General features: G+C 49.8%; 2 protein-coding genes across 6 annotated transcripts; both read right to left on the reverse strand.

Annotated features, from left to right (window-relative positions):
* Positions 1-1,181: 1,181 nt before the first annotated feature.
* LOC127607794 (monocarboxylate transporter 2-like) lies at positions 1,182-8,050 on the reverse strand. Of its 2 annotated transcripts, none has more exons than XM_052076464.1 (5): positions 7,990-8,050; positions 6,898-7,121; positions 5,755-5,898; positions 3,190-3,978; positions 1,182-1,859 (listed from the first exon to the last, which is right to left on the reverse strand). In XM_052076464.1, the coding sequence occupies exons 2-5, from the start codon at positions 7,115-7,117 to the stop codon at positions 1,522-1,524; spliced, it is 1,491 nt and encodes a 496-aa protein (XP_051932424.1). In that variant the 5' UTR covers positions 7,118-7,121; positions 7,990-8,050; the 3' UTR covers positions 1,182-1,521. The 2 variants fall into 2 exon arrangements, with proteins under 2 accessions (XP_051932424.1, XP_051932425.1); XM_052076465.1 differs by lacking the exon at positions 7,990-8,050 and adding an exon at positions 7,576-7,768.
* Positions 8,051-9,052: 1,002 nt separating this feature from the next.
* On the reverse strand, positions 9,053-17,773 carry kbtbd8 (kelch repeat and BTB (POZ) domain containing 8). Of its 4 annotated transcripts, none has more exons than XM_052076460.1 (6): positions 17,679-17,773; positions 16,731-16,871; positions 14,926-15,154; positions 14,468-14,774; positions 12,715-13,534; positions 9,053-11,904 (listed from the first exon to the last, which is right to left on the reverse strand). In XM_052076460.1, exons 2-6 carry the CDS (start codon positions 16,744-16,746, stop codon positions 11,522-11,524), a joined length of 1,755 nt encoding a protein of 584 aa, XP_051932420.1. In that variant the 5' UTR covers positions 16,747-16,871; positions 17,679-17,773; the 3' UTR covers positions 9,053-11,521. The 4 variants fall into 4 exon arrangements, with proteins under 4 accessions (XP_051932420.1, XP_051932418.1, XP_051932419.1 ...); XM_052076458.1 differs by having other exon boundaries at positions 9,053-11,936; positions 17,679-17,769; XM_052076459.1 differs by lacking the exon at positions 17,679-17,773 and having other exon boundaries at positions 9,053-11,936; positions 14,947-15,154.
* Between the last annotated feature and the right edge of the window lie 267 nt (positions 17,774-18,040).

Below are 18,040 nucleotides of genomic sequence, written 5' to 3' on the forward strand. Positions count from 1 at the left end.
CCTGAACCTCAGAATGGTGAAAAAAAAGATGGCGTTGATTCGGTGCCTTTCACTTCATTTGATTTTATTTAAAGACATGAACACTGAACTTCGCTTTATCACCTCTGATTAGACAATGAGGGATGGGGGGGTTGGGGGCTCGGATTCAGACACAGATTGAGAGGCAATCACTTGATATACAATATCAAACACACCACGTCTGGACATTATCCATTTTCATATCGCCGCTTTGTGCCATCCGAGCGTGACGGACATGATGGCCCGTGCCCAAAATGCAAAGCGGTTTGGATCGCAGTTGTTGATGGCGTTGGTTTGGGGGCGCCTTCACTTCCCGGTCAAGTCTCACCCAGCGGATGGAACCAGATGTGGCCCGCCGCATCAAGTCAAGAGTATTTGTGGAGCACTTTCAAACAGCCATGGCTGCATACAAAGTGCTGTACATGGAACAATTTAACATGCACAATAAACAGGAAGACAAATCGGTCATAAAAGGCGGTAGAAAGCACCAAACAGTAAAACCAAGAACAAATCTAAGTCATGCTGAGTCCAATGCCAAAGAATACAAGTGAGTTTTGAGGAGGATTTTGAAGATGGCCAGCGAGGAGGCTTGCCCAATGTTCAGTGGGAGCTCATTCCAGAGAGAGGGACCAACAACAGAAAAGGCTCGGTCCCCTCTGAGCCTCAGTTTACTTCACCAAAATGTCACATTTTCCGGTATCATAAATAAGAGAGCGCAAATGAGCCCTCGTGACAGTAGCTTGGACAATAGCCGATCAAACCGTTGGTTTTCTTGCTGTCCCAACGGTTCTCCGAGGTAAACGCTAACTACAAAGTGTCCTGCTACCAAAAAACGCGTTTCACACTCCAAATGTACGGGAGAGCAAATTAGGATCCAGTGCGTCATGAAAACTTTGAATGTCACGTTCATTGGCTGCAATGTCAAAAAGGCCCGCTTTTCAAAACGGAGCTTGGAACAAAATTGGACGATAAAGTTGTACTTGATACTTAAAAGTAGCCCATTTGGATGCAGGAGCAGCTGTCCCAGTGAGGAAAATTGTGAGCTTGAAAAAAAAAAGGGGGGGGCGGGGGCGGAGGTGAACACCAAAATGGTCTTGATGAGACGATCTTCCATTTTCTTTTCTGAGGCTGGGCCACGATGGCTTGTGACCTGAGCAACTTCCTGCGTACGTAGCTTGCGCACGCGACGTGCTAGTCCATGCGCAGGAGGTAGTAGTTGGCACCCACAAAGTAGTTCCCGGTGCGTCCGTCGTAGTCCAAAGCGGTCTTGTTTGGCCTTTTCCAAAGGTCACGCAAAGGTCACGTCTGGGGCTCCGTAGTATCTGATTGGATTATTCAAGCTCAGCAGCGCTTTGGTCTGGGGAAAGCGCTCCTGAAAAATGTAAACATCATCTTCTCGCGTTTCAAATGTAAACCTTCAACTTGACAGAAAGGCGAGGCTGGCCCGCGACTTGCGGCTCATGAAAATCGTCCACAAGACGAACCGCATTGCGACTCCTTCGACTAAAGGGCAAAACGGTTGGGAGGAGGCGAGCGCCCCCCGTTTTCCTCCGCTGCAACGGGGAGATGCAGATTGGACATGGATGGCATCTTCCCGCCCGCGGCGGGCTCGGCGCCATCCGCGCTCTCGGGCACGGCGGACTCCTTTGCGCAAAAGTCAAGATGGAGGGCGTTTTGGATCCGGGCTGGGTCGTTGGGCTGGGGCTGCCCGGCCCTCTCGTTTTGCGGCCTGCGATAGTTGTAGAGGTTCATGACGAAAAGGAAGATCCCGCCGCTGGCGATCACGGCGCCGCACAACAAGAAGAGGTACTGGTAGTCATCGAAGAGATCCACCAGCAACCCTGCAAGGGGATCAGAAATTGCATTTCAAGTCACAAGCCACGGCTTTTCTTTTTCTTCTCGGCAGGATAAAAACGAGCGCGTGGTCGAGGGAGAAACAGAAAAAGGTTCATTTTGTCCCAGGAGGCCATTTTGTCAGCCACTCGAGTAGTTGGCAGAAAAAGGACAAATGGGCCATTTGCGCAATTGTGCGAAAGGAGCTCGGGACGCTCCGACGGTCCAAGAGGGCATTTCGTGACGCCATTTTTTTTCCCCCCTCCAAAACGGGGCAACTTGGAGCACCTTCACCCGTCACGACGGCGGCGGCGCCGCGTGAGCGATAGCCGTCATATGGTGAACGTTTGCCCGGTGGCCACCCTGCGCATGAAGAGGGCTTTTGTTTGGCAAAGCCTTAATGGGCTCCATCTGGCGTCGTCGGATGGGGGGGGGGGCGGATGGTGCACTGACGGGCAGCAGACGGGATCGAGCATCGTTAAACAGACAAAGCAAAAAGCTCGTCAAACAAAGTCACCTCCATTTGATTTTTTTTCATCGGCTTTAGACAATTTTGACTTCATTTTTGTATTTTTCTTCCAAATCGACACTATTGGTGATGACTCCATGTTTTTTTTTTTTTTTAACAAATGAGTGACCAATCTAAGGCGGCCCAGTAGCCCAGTGGTTAGCACGTGGGCTTCACAGTGCAGACGTGCCGGGTTCGATTCCAGCTCCGGCCTCCCTGCGTGGAGTTTGCATGTTCTCCCTGGGCCTGCGTGGGTTTTCTCCGGGTGCTCCGGTTTCCTCCCACATTCCAAAAATATGCGTGGCAGGCTAATTGAACACTCTAAATTGTCCCTCGGTGTGAGTGCAAATGGTTGTTCGTCTCTGTGTGCCCTGCGATTGGCTGGCAACCGATTCAGGGTGTCCCCCGCCTACTGCCCGAAGACGGCTGGGATGGGCTCCAGCACCCCCCGCGACCCTAGTGAGGACCAAGCGGCTTGGAAGATGAATGAATGAATGAATGACCAATCTAAAGCGTTAAAAATGGCTCGTTCTCTTTGCCAATGCCATGTCCGCGTTTGAACAAAAAAGCCCTTTTTTTTCGGACGCCCGGAGATTGAGCCCAAAACCAGCAAAATATCAAATCTGCGCTTTGGCTCAATCGAGGTTGGGAAACACTTTGGGTTTCCAAAATCGAACCTTCTGAGGAGTCGAGGTCATCCGACCCCCCCCCCCCCCCCCCCCCCCGCCCCCACTCCCCTCCATGTCACACGTCAAACCGGGCCACGTGAGAGATAAGAACAGAGTTGCCCAACCGCGTCAATCGCGCGACGGCGGTCGCGATACCGTTACCTGCGGTGGGCGGTCCCAGCAGCATGGGGACGCACTCGATGATGGTGACCAGTCCGACGGCGCGAGGGAAGCGTCGAGGTCCCATCAGATCCATCAGGCACTCAAAGATGAGCGCGAAAACCATGCCGAAAGCCACGCCGAAAAAGACGGCGTAGACCACCAAGAAGGCGTAGGTCTCGATGAGCGGGCAGAGTAAATGGCAGGCGCCGTTGAAGACCACGGCCAAGCTGAACAAGTACTGCACTCGGGGGCGCACCCACTTGCTGTTGGCGATCAGGCCGGTGCCGGGGCGAACAAACATGTCCACAAAGCCCATGATGGAGAGCAGATACGCCGCCGAGTACTGGTCGACGCCGCGACTGACGGCGTAGGCCGACAGGAACACGATGGGCGCGTAGGCGCCGAAAATGAACAGGATGTTCCCGACCAGGTAAATCACAAACGCTCGATCTTTGAAGAAGGACCAATCCACGATCTTCTTGGCGCGGCCCACGCAGCCGCCGCCGCCTCTGTCGGGTCGCTCCTCCGCTTTGGTCGGCGGCGAATTGCGGGACCCGACGGGTCTCATCAAGGCCCCGGCGACGCAACAGTGCAGCATGACCGCGCCCAGGATGAGAAAACTTCCTCTCCAGCCAAACTTGTCCAGGAGATATTGATTGAAAGGGGCCAAGAAGCACAAAAAAACGGGACTCCCCGCCATGGCCAGACCGTTGGCCAACGGGCGCCTCGCCAGAAAATACTTGCTGATGATGGTGAGAGATGCGTTCAGGTTTAAGGCCAGTCCGCAGCCTGTGTGGGGACAAAAAAGGGGGGCGGGGGAAAATCAATGCGCGCATGAAGCCAAAACATTCATTCATTCATCTTCCGAGCCGCTTGATCCTCTCTAGGGTCGCGGGGGGTGCTGGAGCCTATCCCAGCTGTCTCCGGGCAGTAGGCGGGGGACACCCTGAATCGATTGCCAGCCAATCACAGGGCACACAGAGACAAACAACCATTCGCACTCACACTCACACCTAGGGACAATTTAGAGCGTCCAATCAGCTTGCCATGCATGTTTTTGGAATGTGGGAGGAAACCGGAGCACCCGGAGAAAACCCACGCAGGCCCGGGGAGAACATGCAAACTCCACACAGGGAGGCCGCAGCTGGAATCGAACCCGGTACCTCTGCACTGTGAAGCCCACGTGCTATCCACTGGACTACCGGGCCGCCCTTGAAGCCAAAACAATCTAAAAAAAATTATAATCTGGAACGTACTCGGACATGTTATTGCTTCCGAGGGCCACGACAAGAGATTATTTTGCCTGTGAATATTTCTACTCGTTGGTCCGAGTCAGTTCGTTCTCAACGGTAAGGACTCGATGGCAAACGGCGAGCCGGCAAGCAAAAATGGAATGGGGAGAGGCGAGGACAAACAAAAACAAAAATCTCTCAAAACAGAGGAGGGCGAAGACACCTTTCGTCCCCTCCCAAGAAAATTTGGCCCCTGAAAGGGAAAACTGTCGGCCTTCGCCCGCCTCCGCCGCTATTATGCTAAGTGCGGGCGCCACAGAGGCCTTCCTTCAACGCATTGCGACCACTGACGTGAAGTGTGAATCCGTCCTTGTTCAGGAATAAACTCGTCGGAACGTTCGGAAGCGAGCCGCCCTCGCTCGCCTGCGCGCATGAATTGAGGAACCCCGAGAACGCTGGTGAGAAAGGTGCGGGATGGGGGCCCGGCCAGGACCTGACCTATGGTGACATGAACACAGCTAGCTTGCGCAAACATCGCCAATTCAATCATCAACTGCCGAGCAGCGTAGAGGACCACACCTTTAGGCTTCCGTTCGTGCAAGCGAAAAGAGCCCCGTCGCATTTGTGTGCAAGTACGGGGGGGGGGGGGGGGGGGGGAGTGAAATGACACGCGGGACCAAATTCATCCCGGCAAAGTTGTCCTTGGTTGGGTAATGAGCCGCTAAAGAAGGCCCACGGGACAACCTGGATAAAAAGGCTGAGTAGCACACCGGCGGGCCACTTTATGCCATGCTTTGCGGGACCCTTGGGGGTGGGGGGGGGGCGGCTTAAGCACAGTCCTGGTCATGCTCCACTTTGAACACACGGCTGCCTCCCCTCAGTCGCTGGAACGGGCACCCTGAAAGCACCCGTGAACAAAAAGCGATCGCCTCAAAAAGCAAAAAAAAAAAAATGGGGGGGGGGGGGCCAAAGGACGTCACGTACCCAAAGCATGACAAACACCTTGCTTCACAATGCCCACCATTCAAGTAACCAGTATTGAGTTGACCTCTGCTATGGTGTATGACAGAGCCCCCACAGTGATGGGGGAGTGGGGGGGGGGGGTCCTGACAAACAATTATCCTCGCCCGTTCCTCTTTCAGTTGGTCCATGACACTGTTTGGTGCAGTTGCCAAGTGAAATCAAAACTTGGAAATGTGACCGCGACAGGGGTGAAAATGTCGATGCGAGGTTCCACTGGGCGTCAGGGGCTCTGAGGGGGGTGGGGGGGGGGGGGGGCTCATAGAAGCCAACAATAAAATCAAATGTTGAAAACAGGAGCATTGGAGCGTACCTGCAGTGACGCCGATGCACAAGTAAAGGTAAACGATGGAGTTCCCGAAGGAAGCGACGACCATGGAGCCCCCGCACATCAGGCCCCCCAGGATGACGATCGGTCGGCTGCCATAGCGATCGACCAACGCGCTGCTCACTGGTCCTGCGCAATTATGAGGAGAGAAAATGGCGTCCGTTGTCATCACCATGACCGTTCTTGATTCTCGCGGTTGCTGATGCACGATTTAACCATCTGAAGAGAATAAATCGAAGGCAAACGCTTCGCTGCCAGTACGGAGGAAGTCCAACAACATCGCAAGCTGGCTTTAAGAATGAAAAGAAAAAAAATAAAGTACAACATTGACGGAGGCCGCAAACTCGACTCACAAAATGCAGATCGGGCCCACATTTCACCGGTTTGGCCTCTCTAAGTTGAGGTCGGGCGAGGCGGGCAGAGACTTTTTTTTATGGGCCAACTTTGAGCACGGCTCCATGAATTCTCCAAAAAAAATAAAAAATAAAAACGCGGTCGACTGATTCTCGCTTTCATTTTGACATGCGCCGAGCTCTTTCAAAGAAAAAAAAAATAGGAAATAAGGCCTAGTTGCGCATGTGAATGGGTTCTGCGCTCACAATATTTGTTTTCATTTCTATCGCACTCTTTATAATATTTTGACTTATTTCACTTTTCGTCAGAGTCTCAGGTAAGAAAAAGGAATGGATGGATGAACGAGCGAGCCTCCTTACGGCCTCCTTACTTGAAAGCTGAAGAATGCACGCAGTCATGTGGAGTCACTTATCAATTTGACATGTCCCAAGGAGCTCACGCGACGGCAATTTCATGCCCGGTGGAGAATCTTCACGGGGATAACGTGTCGTGGCCGCTTAGGGATGGCCAAATATAGCGATTGGCCTCAAATCACTTCAATTTTTTTGCTCGAAACGAGGGTCAATCAATAAATAATAAAGTGATTTTTTTTTCAGTACAAGGACTTTGACGACATTTTCGCATCTCCGCCCAAGCATCCAAACTCCCTCAGCGTAAAAATCTTGCAATGTCGCTCCCAAAACGCGCGACTTCATCGTCACTTTCAAACTTGCCGCCAACTTCTTCATATCAGTCCGAAGGGTCGCGTTGCGGCGCCCGAGCGAGTCAACTCACCTCCGGCATACATGGCCGCTAACATGATGGAAGAGATCCACGCGATCTCACTGTAGCCGGCTTGCAAGTCCAACTGGATATCCTTGAAGAAAATGGACAAGGCTTTGGGCGTCGCGTAGGAAAAGCCGATGGAGATGTGCGCCCCCATCACCACCATCCAACCCCAGCCGCCGTCTGGCGGTTTCAAGTCCTGCTCACGGGTGGCCGGCGCTGGGGACATGGTCCTAATGAGAGCGGAAAGTCAAAGTCCTCGGTTAGCTCGCTTCGGCCTTTGTAGACACCAGAAGAAGTAAGGTGAAGTCAAATATTTGCCATCTACCGGTACTGACGTCAACTACCGGTGACTTTCCGGCACATGAGGGGGGGGGAAAATCGGCATACTTACAGGACAGCTGTTTACGAGTACGAGTCGTGATTGAATGCACTTAGCTAGCACTTGATTCGTAGGAGTTGACTGGTTCATTTCTCCCAAACGACATTGAGAGCAGCAAGCGGATTCTTTTTATTCTTCTTTTTTTTTTAACAATGGAGCAACAGCTTGCGAGAATTTACCCAGGCGATGTTGTTCCGCATGAATTCGGTGTACGAACCACCGGTAGAGAACTTTGGTAACAGTCGACCTGCCTTGCATCACGCGTGTGTCGATTTAAAAAGTGAAACCGCGCAATTCTTACTCACTTGTATTTGTCGCGGAGCACTCGTCCAAGTTTTGTCTTACTGATGAGGGCAAAGAGCGGACACGAGGCGGCTTTCACTTGTGTGTGAAGACTTACGGACTCAGCCACTCCGAGTACAGTAGAGTCCAACCTCTGACGTAAGAACAGTCACCGCGTAAAACGGAGCGCGATCGAAGGCTACTGAAACTTCTCGTGTTACACCGCCACGTTTTTAAGCATTCATACGAATTCTACACATATAGTTCGGGAAACTAAAAAAGTGGTTCCACACTCTGGTAATCTTAACTGACGATGTGAAACGCTTGGTCCTGACGTATCGGCGCGAGAGCAAGTAAATATGAACTTGCATTTTACACCGTTTCAAGCAGCACTTTCGCGTCAAAGAAAAACATATGTCGGCTTCGTGAGGACTTACCTTTTGTTAAGAGCCTCGTTCGGGGAAGGAGTTCGGCAAAACTTGGGTCTGCTCTGCGGGTCACGTGTTTACCGGGGAGGGGGGGGGGCGAGGAGGCTGGCAGGCTGGCGGCTACCGCGCGCACAGTTACGGTAGCCGTGCGTGAGGATTTATTTCCCTAACCGCGTGTTTTTAATGTTACGCCTTCGATTTGAAAACAGTTATCAATCACTTGCACTCCTTAATTTTGCTCGTTCGTGGACGACTGCGCGAAGTCAAAATAATCATAAGAATGACGCAAACAGCGTGGAGGCCTACGTCAGCAGCTAAGTCAAGTCAAGAGTATTTCTCGAGCACACTTTCAAACAGCCATCGCTGCATACAAAGTGCTGTACATGGAGCAATTTAACATGCACAATAAACAGTAAGACAAATCGGTAATAAAGGCGATAGAAAGCACCACACAGTAAAACCAAGAACAAATCTAAGTCATGCCGAGTCGAATGTCAAAGAATACAAGTGAGTTTTGAGGAGGGCTTTGAAGATGGCCAGCGAGGAGGCTTGCTCAATGTTCAGTGGGAGAGAGGGACCAGCAACAGAAAACGCTCCATCCCCTCTGAGCCTCAGTTTAGTTCTTGGTACTTCTAAAAATGTCTGGTCCACAGACCTGAGGCGCCGGGCAGGTGTGTAGGGGCGGAAGAGCTCAGAGAGGTAAGGTGGCGCCAGATTATTCAGAGATTTGAAAACAAAGAGGAGGATCTTGAAAATAAGTCTTAAAATGAATGGGGAGCCAGTGAAGGGATGCCAGAGTAGGAGTTATGTGCTCCCTCTTACGAGTACCTGTCAAGAGGCAAGTAGCGGCATTCTGGACCAGCTGAAGGCGCTTGATGGAGGACCGGCTGACTCCAAAGTAAAGGGCATTGCAGTCATCGAGCCGGGATGTGACAAAAGCAAGAATTACTGTCTCAAAGTGTTCATGTGAGAGGAAAGGTTTGATTTTGGCCAGCTGTCTAAAGGTGAAAGAAGCTGGATTGAACAACGGCGCCGATCGGCAGTCCACCGAGGACAGAAGGAACGGACTTGGTCACTTTCAATTGTTTTATTTTCAAGTTATGTGCAACGTGAATTTCACAGTTGAGCTCAACGAACCACTAGAAACCATAACCCAAAAAAGACAAACCAGCAAAGTGGAGAAAAGGAGTAAAATAGCACCTGGACGCGGGGGGGGGCACACACTTGATGAGATGAGCTTTTGTATTGCAGCCCAGGGCCGTGGACGCTTCAACTTATTGTTGCATTCTTAGCTTGTTGGACTGTCATTCATGACTGGTGTTTCAAAAGTAGTTTATTTATGCACAATGCTGGTGAGACGGTCCTGTACTATAGTGTGTGTGTGTGTGTGGGGGGGGTCCAATTCAACTGTATTACTGGTGCAGGCAATCTTCTCGGAACAGGTTTAATCTACCATAACTAAATAGGAAACAACAAAAAAAGTGGGAAACGCCACTGAAGACAACAACAACCAAAACAAAAAAAAAACAAAAACAAAAAATCTATTTTTCAAGTTGTAAAAGAAACTGAAGTTTAAAAACTGTGCAAGTACAGCAAACCTATAGTACAGTATAATACACATGAGCAAAAAAAAATGAACAATACAGTACTGTTTCAGTAGAAATCCTGAGAATTCCTCCTAGCTCGCTTGCCAACTGTAAATTGTGTGAGTGAAGCTTTAACATCAACTCTGCAAGGGAGCCGCGAAAGTCCGCGCCTGCGGTTTTCATTTCACGGTGGTGTCAAATTCTTTTTTTCATGAATGCTTTGTTTGCAAGTCTTATTAATTTTGTGGGGGATCGTGTGTGGGGGGGCGGGCGATTGTAATAATGCTGCCGAGTGCGGGCCACTCTTGTGTTGTAGTGCAAAGATGACACAGGAATCGACAGTAATGTACTGAAAATGTCACGCGGGCAGAGAAACGCCACTTGGCTGCGGTCTTACTTCTGAGAAAAGATTGTCAAAAAACAAAAATCAAAATGAAAGCAGCACCAACTGTTAGTCCGCCGGCGGTGGCACGTACGTCGAGACGGATTCATGGCCTTTTCCCAAGCGGCGCTTCTGCTAAACGAGCCTGCGTTTCGGGACAGTTGAAGTGAGAGCGAGTCAGTGCAATGCTGAAGAGTTTTCCCATATCGTTCATCGAGGAGGAGCGCGTCAAGAGTCCGATGGCTCTCCTCGCAATTCAAGCCTGCGCCCGTGCTCCGGTGGAACGCGTGCGATGTTCAATGCCAGACAAGCGCAGGCAAACAATCGACGCACTTTCACGGAGGTCATATCAAGACATGTAGCCTCATCACAGTTCCGACAATTATTGCTACAACGAAACCCTTTCCCACATCCAGCTCTGTAATGACAAAGACCTCAAATGCCGTTTTTGCATTTTCGGAGTAGGCCGTTTTCGCCTGCTTACATCCGGTTGTAACTGACGCTCCGGAGCGAGCCATACGCGGATCAATGCCGTTGCCGCCTCGTTAACTCAAAATGTCCAGAAATGTCCTTTTTTTCTCTCTCTTTCTCCTCCTCGTGGAATAACTCTGAAGTCTCTTGAGGTAAACCTGGTCGTTGGTCTGAACTTCCCACTTAGTGTTGACACAAAGTTCACTCTTGTCATTTCTCCAATGTGGAGAGGGAATATTCCAACATGACACATCACAAGTTGTCTTCATGTGTGTGTGTGTGTGTGACACAAAATGGACACCAACTGAAAGGGTGGGAGGCACAAGCCCCCCCATGCAACTGGAATCTTCCAAAACAAAAACGTGAAAATTGCTCAGAAGCCACGCCGACACTTGTGGAGGAAGAGGAGAGGACGCACAAATAGCATACAAAAAAAAAAGAAAAACACGGGAAATCACAACTACTCCTCAAAATAAGAAGCTTCAGAGATTTGACTCTGAGGAGAGGTGGTTGGGGTGGGGGGGGGGGGTGTACGCACACAACCCTCAGAGTCAGCAAATGACTAATGAACAATGCTATTCATATTACCCGTATGAATATATATAGTTGATCTATTTATATAGGTCTATATAGAATCTGACTTTCTGCTGAGATGTCGCATTCATATCTCCAGAGCGCACGCCGCGTACACGCATGCTTCTTGTGGAACCTCGGCTATGCGCCGCAAAACAACTGAAAACAGCGTGGCTCAACAAGAAGCAAAACAAGTTGAGTAATTGCACTTACGATTCATTGGACGCTTTTCTAGAGCAAGCCTCGGTGTGGGTCGTTGGCGCTGTCGGGCGGGTCGGGGGCGGGAGGGGAATACTGCAATCTTTCAAAGCACCCCGGTTTTGATCTTGTCAAAGCCAAAAGGTTCGACGGCTTAAGACATATTCAAAAAAAAAACAAAAGGTCTTTGTGGCGCAAGGCCGAGAAGGTACGGCAAGACCAGGCGGGACCACGCCTCCGCCTCGCAGATTTCGCTTCACGCGAGCGACCGAAAAGCCCCCATCAGAGCACCCGCTGCAGACACTGCGGATAGAGTTTGGCCACCACGCATTCAAAATGGCGGCCCAAATCCCAGAGGCGGTCGGGCGTCTCGTAGACTTTGGTCCACGCGTCCGCCTGGTCGTCGTACTGGTAAAGGGAGTTCTTGCGGCTGGTGCGGAACACGTGCTCCTCCACCATGACCTGCGTGGCCCGCACAAACAGGTGCAGCTTGCCTTGCAGCGGCATGGCCTTGATGTACGGGCTGGTGGCCTGGTCGAAGGGCAGGTCGCGCTTGCGGCTCCAGCTGTTCCTCTCGATGTCGTAGGCTTCCACCGTGAACGTACGCTGGTGATTCTTGCAGATGCCGGCGATGTAGTAAATGCAGTTCTTGTAGAGGGCGGCCAGACCTTGGCTCCGAGGGATGCTCATCGGGGAGAGGTGACTCCAGTAGTCCTTGCGAGGGTCAAAGCAGAAGAAATATTCACCTGCGGACAAGGGGAAGGCAATTTGGAGTTTTCAACGGACGCCATTTGACCGAATCTTCGACCGTCCTACCGCCCATCCCGTGAGCACGCAACCATTTTGGGCCACATCAAGATTTCAACGATTTTTCACGATTTGTCGGGAGTACAGCGAGCGTCTCCTTGCTTATTTGGAAGCCTTCAAATTCTAAGATAGTTTTGCACAGCGGCGCCTCGTTTGCGACACATCAAATACACTTACACACATCAAATGGACTTGATTATTTCAGGATTTCTAGACCTGGCACTAAAAACAAAATGCAATGACTTGCAACCTACATTTCATTGAACCCAAGACGAGATATTTCATATTTGAACAGATCCAACTTGAGCGTTTCGAGCCAATCGTCAACCTTGTATTTTGTCACTGCAACTTGATCCAAAAGAGTCCCGCCTACCACCGTGTCACATCGCCTTTGCTAAAAAAAACAATAAAGTTGATCAGTCTGAACACGAGTTATCTTGTCTTTTGAGTGTATACGATTCAAGATAAGTTGAACATGATTTTCAAGTATTCAGGTTTTTTTTATTTTCATCTAACACCTCGTCGCGGCCACGTTGGAATTGGGTTTGTGGGCAGCTGCAAGAGTAAATTTTCACAGTTTCACCCCCGCTCGCAGTGTTTTATGGAAAAGCAAGTCAGAGCTTGAGAAAATCTCAATCTCACACGTGAGCCACGCTGCACTGTGAGTGTTTTGACAAAAAAAAAAATATGCCTTTGACTAAGACGGCTTTAGCCTACCTTGGAGGACGTAGATCCGATCTCTGTACTCGACGGCGCTATGAAACTCCATGGCCACCGGCATGGGGCTGACGGCCGTCCAGCAGTTGTCCCTGGCGTCGTAGCATTCGACAGACTTTAACGCGTTTCGACCGTCGCCTTCGTACACGCGGCCACCCAGCGCGTAGAGCTTCCCGCAGCAGTGCACCAGCCGGCAGCCAATTCTGGCCCGCAAAAGAGGCGCGTGCGGCAGCCAGCGATTTCCCGCATGCTCGTACTGCCAGAAGTCGCTCTCCGCCCGATGGTCGATGGACACCTCGCTGTTGCTGGGTCGGTAGCCCCCGGCGATGTAGATGTCATTTTCCGAGGACACCAGGATCCCGACCTCTCGGAGGTCATTGGGCGGTTTGCACAGCTTGAACACCCTCCCCGTGGCCGTGTCCAGGCAAGGTACCGTCTGCTTCTTCCCTGAGTGTTTGTGAGCGGCGTCGAAGCAGATGACCATCTCGGACGCGGTCATTCCCAGGCGCTGGGAGCAACCGTTGGTGCCAGCGAGGCGGGCTTTGGCCTCGACGGGGTCTTTCGACAGGGAAAGGGCGCACGCAAAGGGCGCGGGTATGCGACTGAGGAAGGCGTCGTCCAGCAAAGGCAGACGGATGCACTGGGAAAACACCTCGGCCAGGTGGGCCTCGCGGCCACTCCGGTCGTGCTCCAGCCAGCGGATTATACTGTCGTATACGTGCTCTTCTTTCTCCACGTTGAGGTCGTCATTGTTCAAAATGCTGACCAGCTGCTCCTTGGTCATCTGGAGAAACTCTTGCTCTCTTGAAACACACAGGAACTGCAGCACAAGGGGGGAAAAAAACCAACAAGGACACAATTTAAGGCGGTGAACCGCACACACTTACATGAGTACTTGTCACAGGTGCTCACGTTACCGACTGCGGGTAGTCAAGAGGTCGAGGGGGGGCTACTTGGGCAGAAGCAGCTTGGTAGCAACAACTTGGGCTGCTTACTGCCGCACCCAAACACGTTGTGGAGCCACTCCTAAGTCGCTAATCATTAGCCGGTGTGGCGGCAAACGATTTCCGACAAGTGTCATACTCTCCAAGGGATGACGAGAAAAGACAGAGAAGCCACGCTAAATGCTAAGCTAATCGAGCTAACTTTGAGGAGAACTTTGAAAAGTTTGCTGCAGTAAACAATTTGAATGTAAGAAATAAAAACTGTTGATTCAATTTTAAAAAAGAGCCAATAGTTCATTCAGGCGGCCCGGTAGACCAGTGGTTAGCACGTCGGCTTCACAGTGCAGAGGTACTGGGTTCGATTCCAGCTCCGGCCTCCCTGTGTGGAGTTTGCATGTTCTCCCCGGGCCTGCGTGGGTTTTCTCCGGGTGCTCCGGTTTCCTCCCACATTCCAAAAACATGTGTGGCAGGCTGATTGAACACTCTAAATTGTCCCGAGGTGTGAGTGTGAGTGCGAATGGTTGTTCGTTTCTGTGTGCCCTGCGATTGGCTGGCAACCGATTCAGGGTGTCCCCCGCCTACTGCCCGAAGACAGCTGGGATAGGCTCCAGCCCCCCCCGCGACCCTAGTGAGGATCAAGCGGCTCGGAAGATGAATGAATGAATGAATAGTTCATTCATGATATTGTCTTTTTTTTTTTTTTTTTTTTAAATAAAAGCCTTGCTTCAGTTCACCAGGATCGTGCTAGATCGTGTTTGCCCAGCCTTATGCTAATGCTAATGATGATCAACAAGCTGGGTTCAACTGACCTTTTTGCGTATGTAGTCTTGAGAGCGTTCCTTTAGCTCCTGGTGTCCGTAGGCATCGGCAAACATGAAAACCCCGATGCAGTTCTGGGGGTCAAGCCTGCTAATCATAAACTGGGCACACTGGTCCTGCAGGGCGGGTATCTGGAAAATGCTGGCTGCGGTGAACAGGGCCTGGACATTGGACTCGGAGAGCGTGACCCTGGACGTGTAGGCATAGTCTAAGACAAGGTGCATAGATTCCGATTCCACCCCAACAATTCTGACCTCCCGTTGGCTGCTCTCTGTAAGGCCACTTGTGAACATGGACCTAGTAACAGGGGAAGAAAGCAAAGTCCTCAATTCTCATGCAAAGACTGCACCCAGATTCACGCTCACAACCTCAACTCTTCTTCCAGCATATGTTATTGCTAACATGAGAGAATGGCCCATGTGCGTGTGTGTGTGTTTTATTTACTTACACGACTGTAACCAGTTCGTACCTAAAATAGGGGCTGATTGCGGCAAGAACATTCCGGTGACACGAGAAGGTCTTGCCGTGGTCCACTTCTACGACAATGTCTGTGAGCTGAGCTTCATCGTACAAAGCTTTAAGTTGCTGAAGGATATTGCAGGCGTGTACAGCATCTACCCCATTGTAGTTGGTGCTTGGAGGCGTCCCATTCTGAACTTGTAACAGCTTCCCTACCTCTAAACGCAGACAAAGAAGGCATTAAAGATCAGCACGGCATCTTGCAAGAAACAAAACGGCGTTATAGGCCCACCAACCGGATAAGACGCGCACCCCCCCCCCACCCTCCGCCTCTTCTCCCCTCCCAAAAAAACATGTTGCAATATATCAATCAATGGCATTTCCAATCAATTCAGTGATAAGTGGTGTTTCCTAACCCTTATTAATGCATTCTTACCTGTAGAATTTGGTCTTCATACAGAGAGTATACCACTACTGCCCCATAATTCCATTATGGACCAATTTCTTGCATCTAACCCGGAGGCATTTATGAACCGCTCCAAGACAACGCACTCCGATTCAACATTGCAAGCGCTCTCGTTGCAAATTGAGAAAATATTTGCTGTCTAAGATTGAACATGCAGTTTGTATTGTGCACTTTACTTTATATTCATTATTTCAATAAAAGACAGAAAACAGAAAATGATACACAGCTTAACTTTGGAGATGTGTTTGCAAAAAAAACGTTTCACTAAAACAAACAAAAAAATCATACACATCACATTCTAGTAAGTAATGGGAATCTGTATGAAGATTTAAGAGTGAAATTTCAGGACCTTGGATATATTTCCAGGAACACAGTCATTGTGTGTTTTGTAAAGGTAAACTGGTTGTGTTGCTCTATGAGGGGTCTCTACCCAAAGATCTCTACCCATTTTAGGGTTCAACAGTTTTCCCTAAGGTAATGCCATTTGTAAACACGTTTCTTGTCACACGAGTAGAGCCACGTTGGTGGAATCTAAAGGGAAACCGTGCCTGACTATTGTGATCTCATATTTATTGGGGGAGGGGGCCGTTCACAACACACACCTCGTGTTGAGCAACGCTTGCAACTTGACAGGACAAAGACTTGAACTGAGCGGATTGCAAAACACAGCGGCGGATGGTAGCTAGCTCGCCGACTGAATTCGCCGAAGACTTTGGTGGGGGGAGGAAGGACGCTACCTTGGCTGAACTACAACTTTTCCAATTACCATCACAAGTCACGTCATAGGCGGTCGCTGTTGATTAAAAGCCGAGGCGATAAGTTATGAACGTTCCTTGATCAACATCCACGCTGAACTTTTAGCAAACGGCAGCCCCCACGCTAATATTTAGCATGCCATCCCTCAAGCTTCACCAGATCGAATTCAATGATTAAACAAAAAACTTCAGATGCTTCGAGCCCCGACCTAAATTCGGCTTCAACGGAACATAAGAGGCGGTGTGTATGTCATTAGTGGCGCTGAACGACGCGACCGCCTGAACTTTCTACGCTTTGTCTGGAGTCACGAACAAGTGTTTACACAATCAGCTGTAGGTAGCAAGCTAACCGGCCGACGGTTAGCCACAGCGGCTAACGTTAGCCGCAAAGCCAAGCTAGCGACACTCAAACACTCTTGAGGAGTCGTTTACAACACGGTCTCCTTTAACAAGAACACAACATGTCACACATTGACAGTAATGTCTAGAGGTATACAGCCGCACAGTATATAACTTGACCGTGTTCTGTACGTCTGATTAGTACATGAAACGATGAAGATTTTTTTCGCTAACCTGCACTGGCAGCCATTCTCTCCAGTCTGTCTCAGCAGGGCAGACCGAAACACGTCAGGGTGCACGGCGGAGCCCCGGAAACAAGTACGATCCAATCGGACGCAGGGAAGCCGGCGTAACAGCCAATCACAACCTTTCTATCTAAAATAGGGCAAAATTAAAAAAACGATTGGCTAAATGAGAACATGATACACATTGGTGCATTCGCCGTTGAGAGTCCTGCACTGTACATATTCTGTATACTGTACTGTAATATCACGGAAAAAGTCAGTGCAATAAGTGATTTGATTGCAATTTAACTTAACCAGGGGCAAAATCCTTACATTTAGTTTTGCATTGAAGGGCCATCAACGCTAAACTGTATAGCAGGCAAACGTTTGAACATGAAATCCGTTCCTCACGTGTGTAAGCACAAGGGTATTCATTAGTAACATTATAGACAACGATTGCGACAAAGGCATACAATATTGATCATCCATCCATCCATCAATTTTCTTTGCTTGGTGATCTGAGGAGCTCAGCCCGATGACTTTAAGCGAGGTACATTCTTGGCTGGTTTGATGATGGGTTGGCTTCAGATAGTGGTTTGAAAACAAAATTGTTGCTCCGTGCCAATTTCCTTTGAGTGGCTCGGTCAAAATCAACAAGGTTAGAAAGTAATTGATATTTTTTTTTTGTTGAGAATAAACAAGGGGTGGTGGAAATTCACATCGTCTTTGCTCCTTGGGCTGTCCAACGGCACAAGTCAAGGGCTGGTTTCCTCATCAGCTCACACACACACAATCATCCCCCCAAGTCTTAAGCAGTTGATTTTCCTCTCTTTTCCTACTAACTCTCCAACTCTCATTTCCTTCCGTCCATCTTTTGCGCTTGAGCTCTAACAGCCCTTGACAGCTGGAGATGAAATAGAAATTTTGATCTCAAACACCTACAGAAAGGAGGGCTGACCTTTGATCAACGTGCCATTTGATGTGGTGACATGAAATTTGCATTCCATGAGCCCGGGCGGCGGACGTGACCACAAAGGACTCGTGTCAGAAGGCTGCCTTGGATCTGCAAAGGTCAAGGATCTATTAGAAATGAACAAGCCCCCCCGATCCCACACAAGAGCCCCGTATTGTTTTGTGTTTTTTTGCTATTGTAGAGTGTCCTTGGGTGTCTTGAAAGGTGCTTTGAAATAAAATGTATTCTTCTTATTATTATTACTATTCGTCAAAGCGAGGTCTTTAAAAAATGCTTCTCTCCGTCAAGAGAATATGAATATTGCTCAACGGTGACAACATGCCTTCTCATTTAAACGGCGACAAAGC

Source organism: Hippocampus zosterae, chromosome 9 (genome assembly GCF_025434085.1).
Source record: "Hippocampus zosterae strain Florida chromosome 9, ASM2543408v3, whole genome shotgun sequence".
Classification (NCBI taxonomy): Eukaryota; Metazoa; Chordata; class Actinopteri; order Syngnathiformes; family Syngnathidae; genus Hippocampus; species Hippocampus zosterae.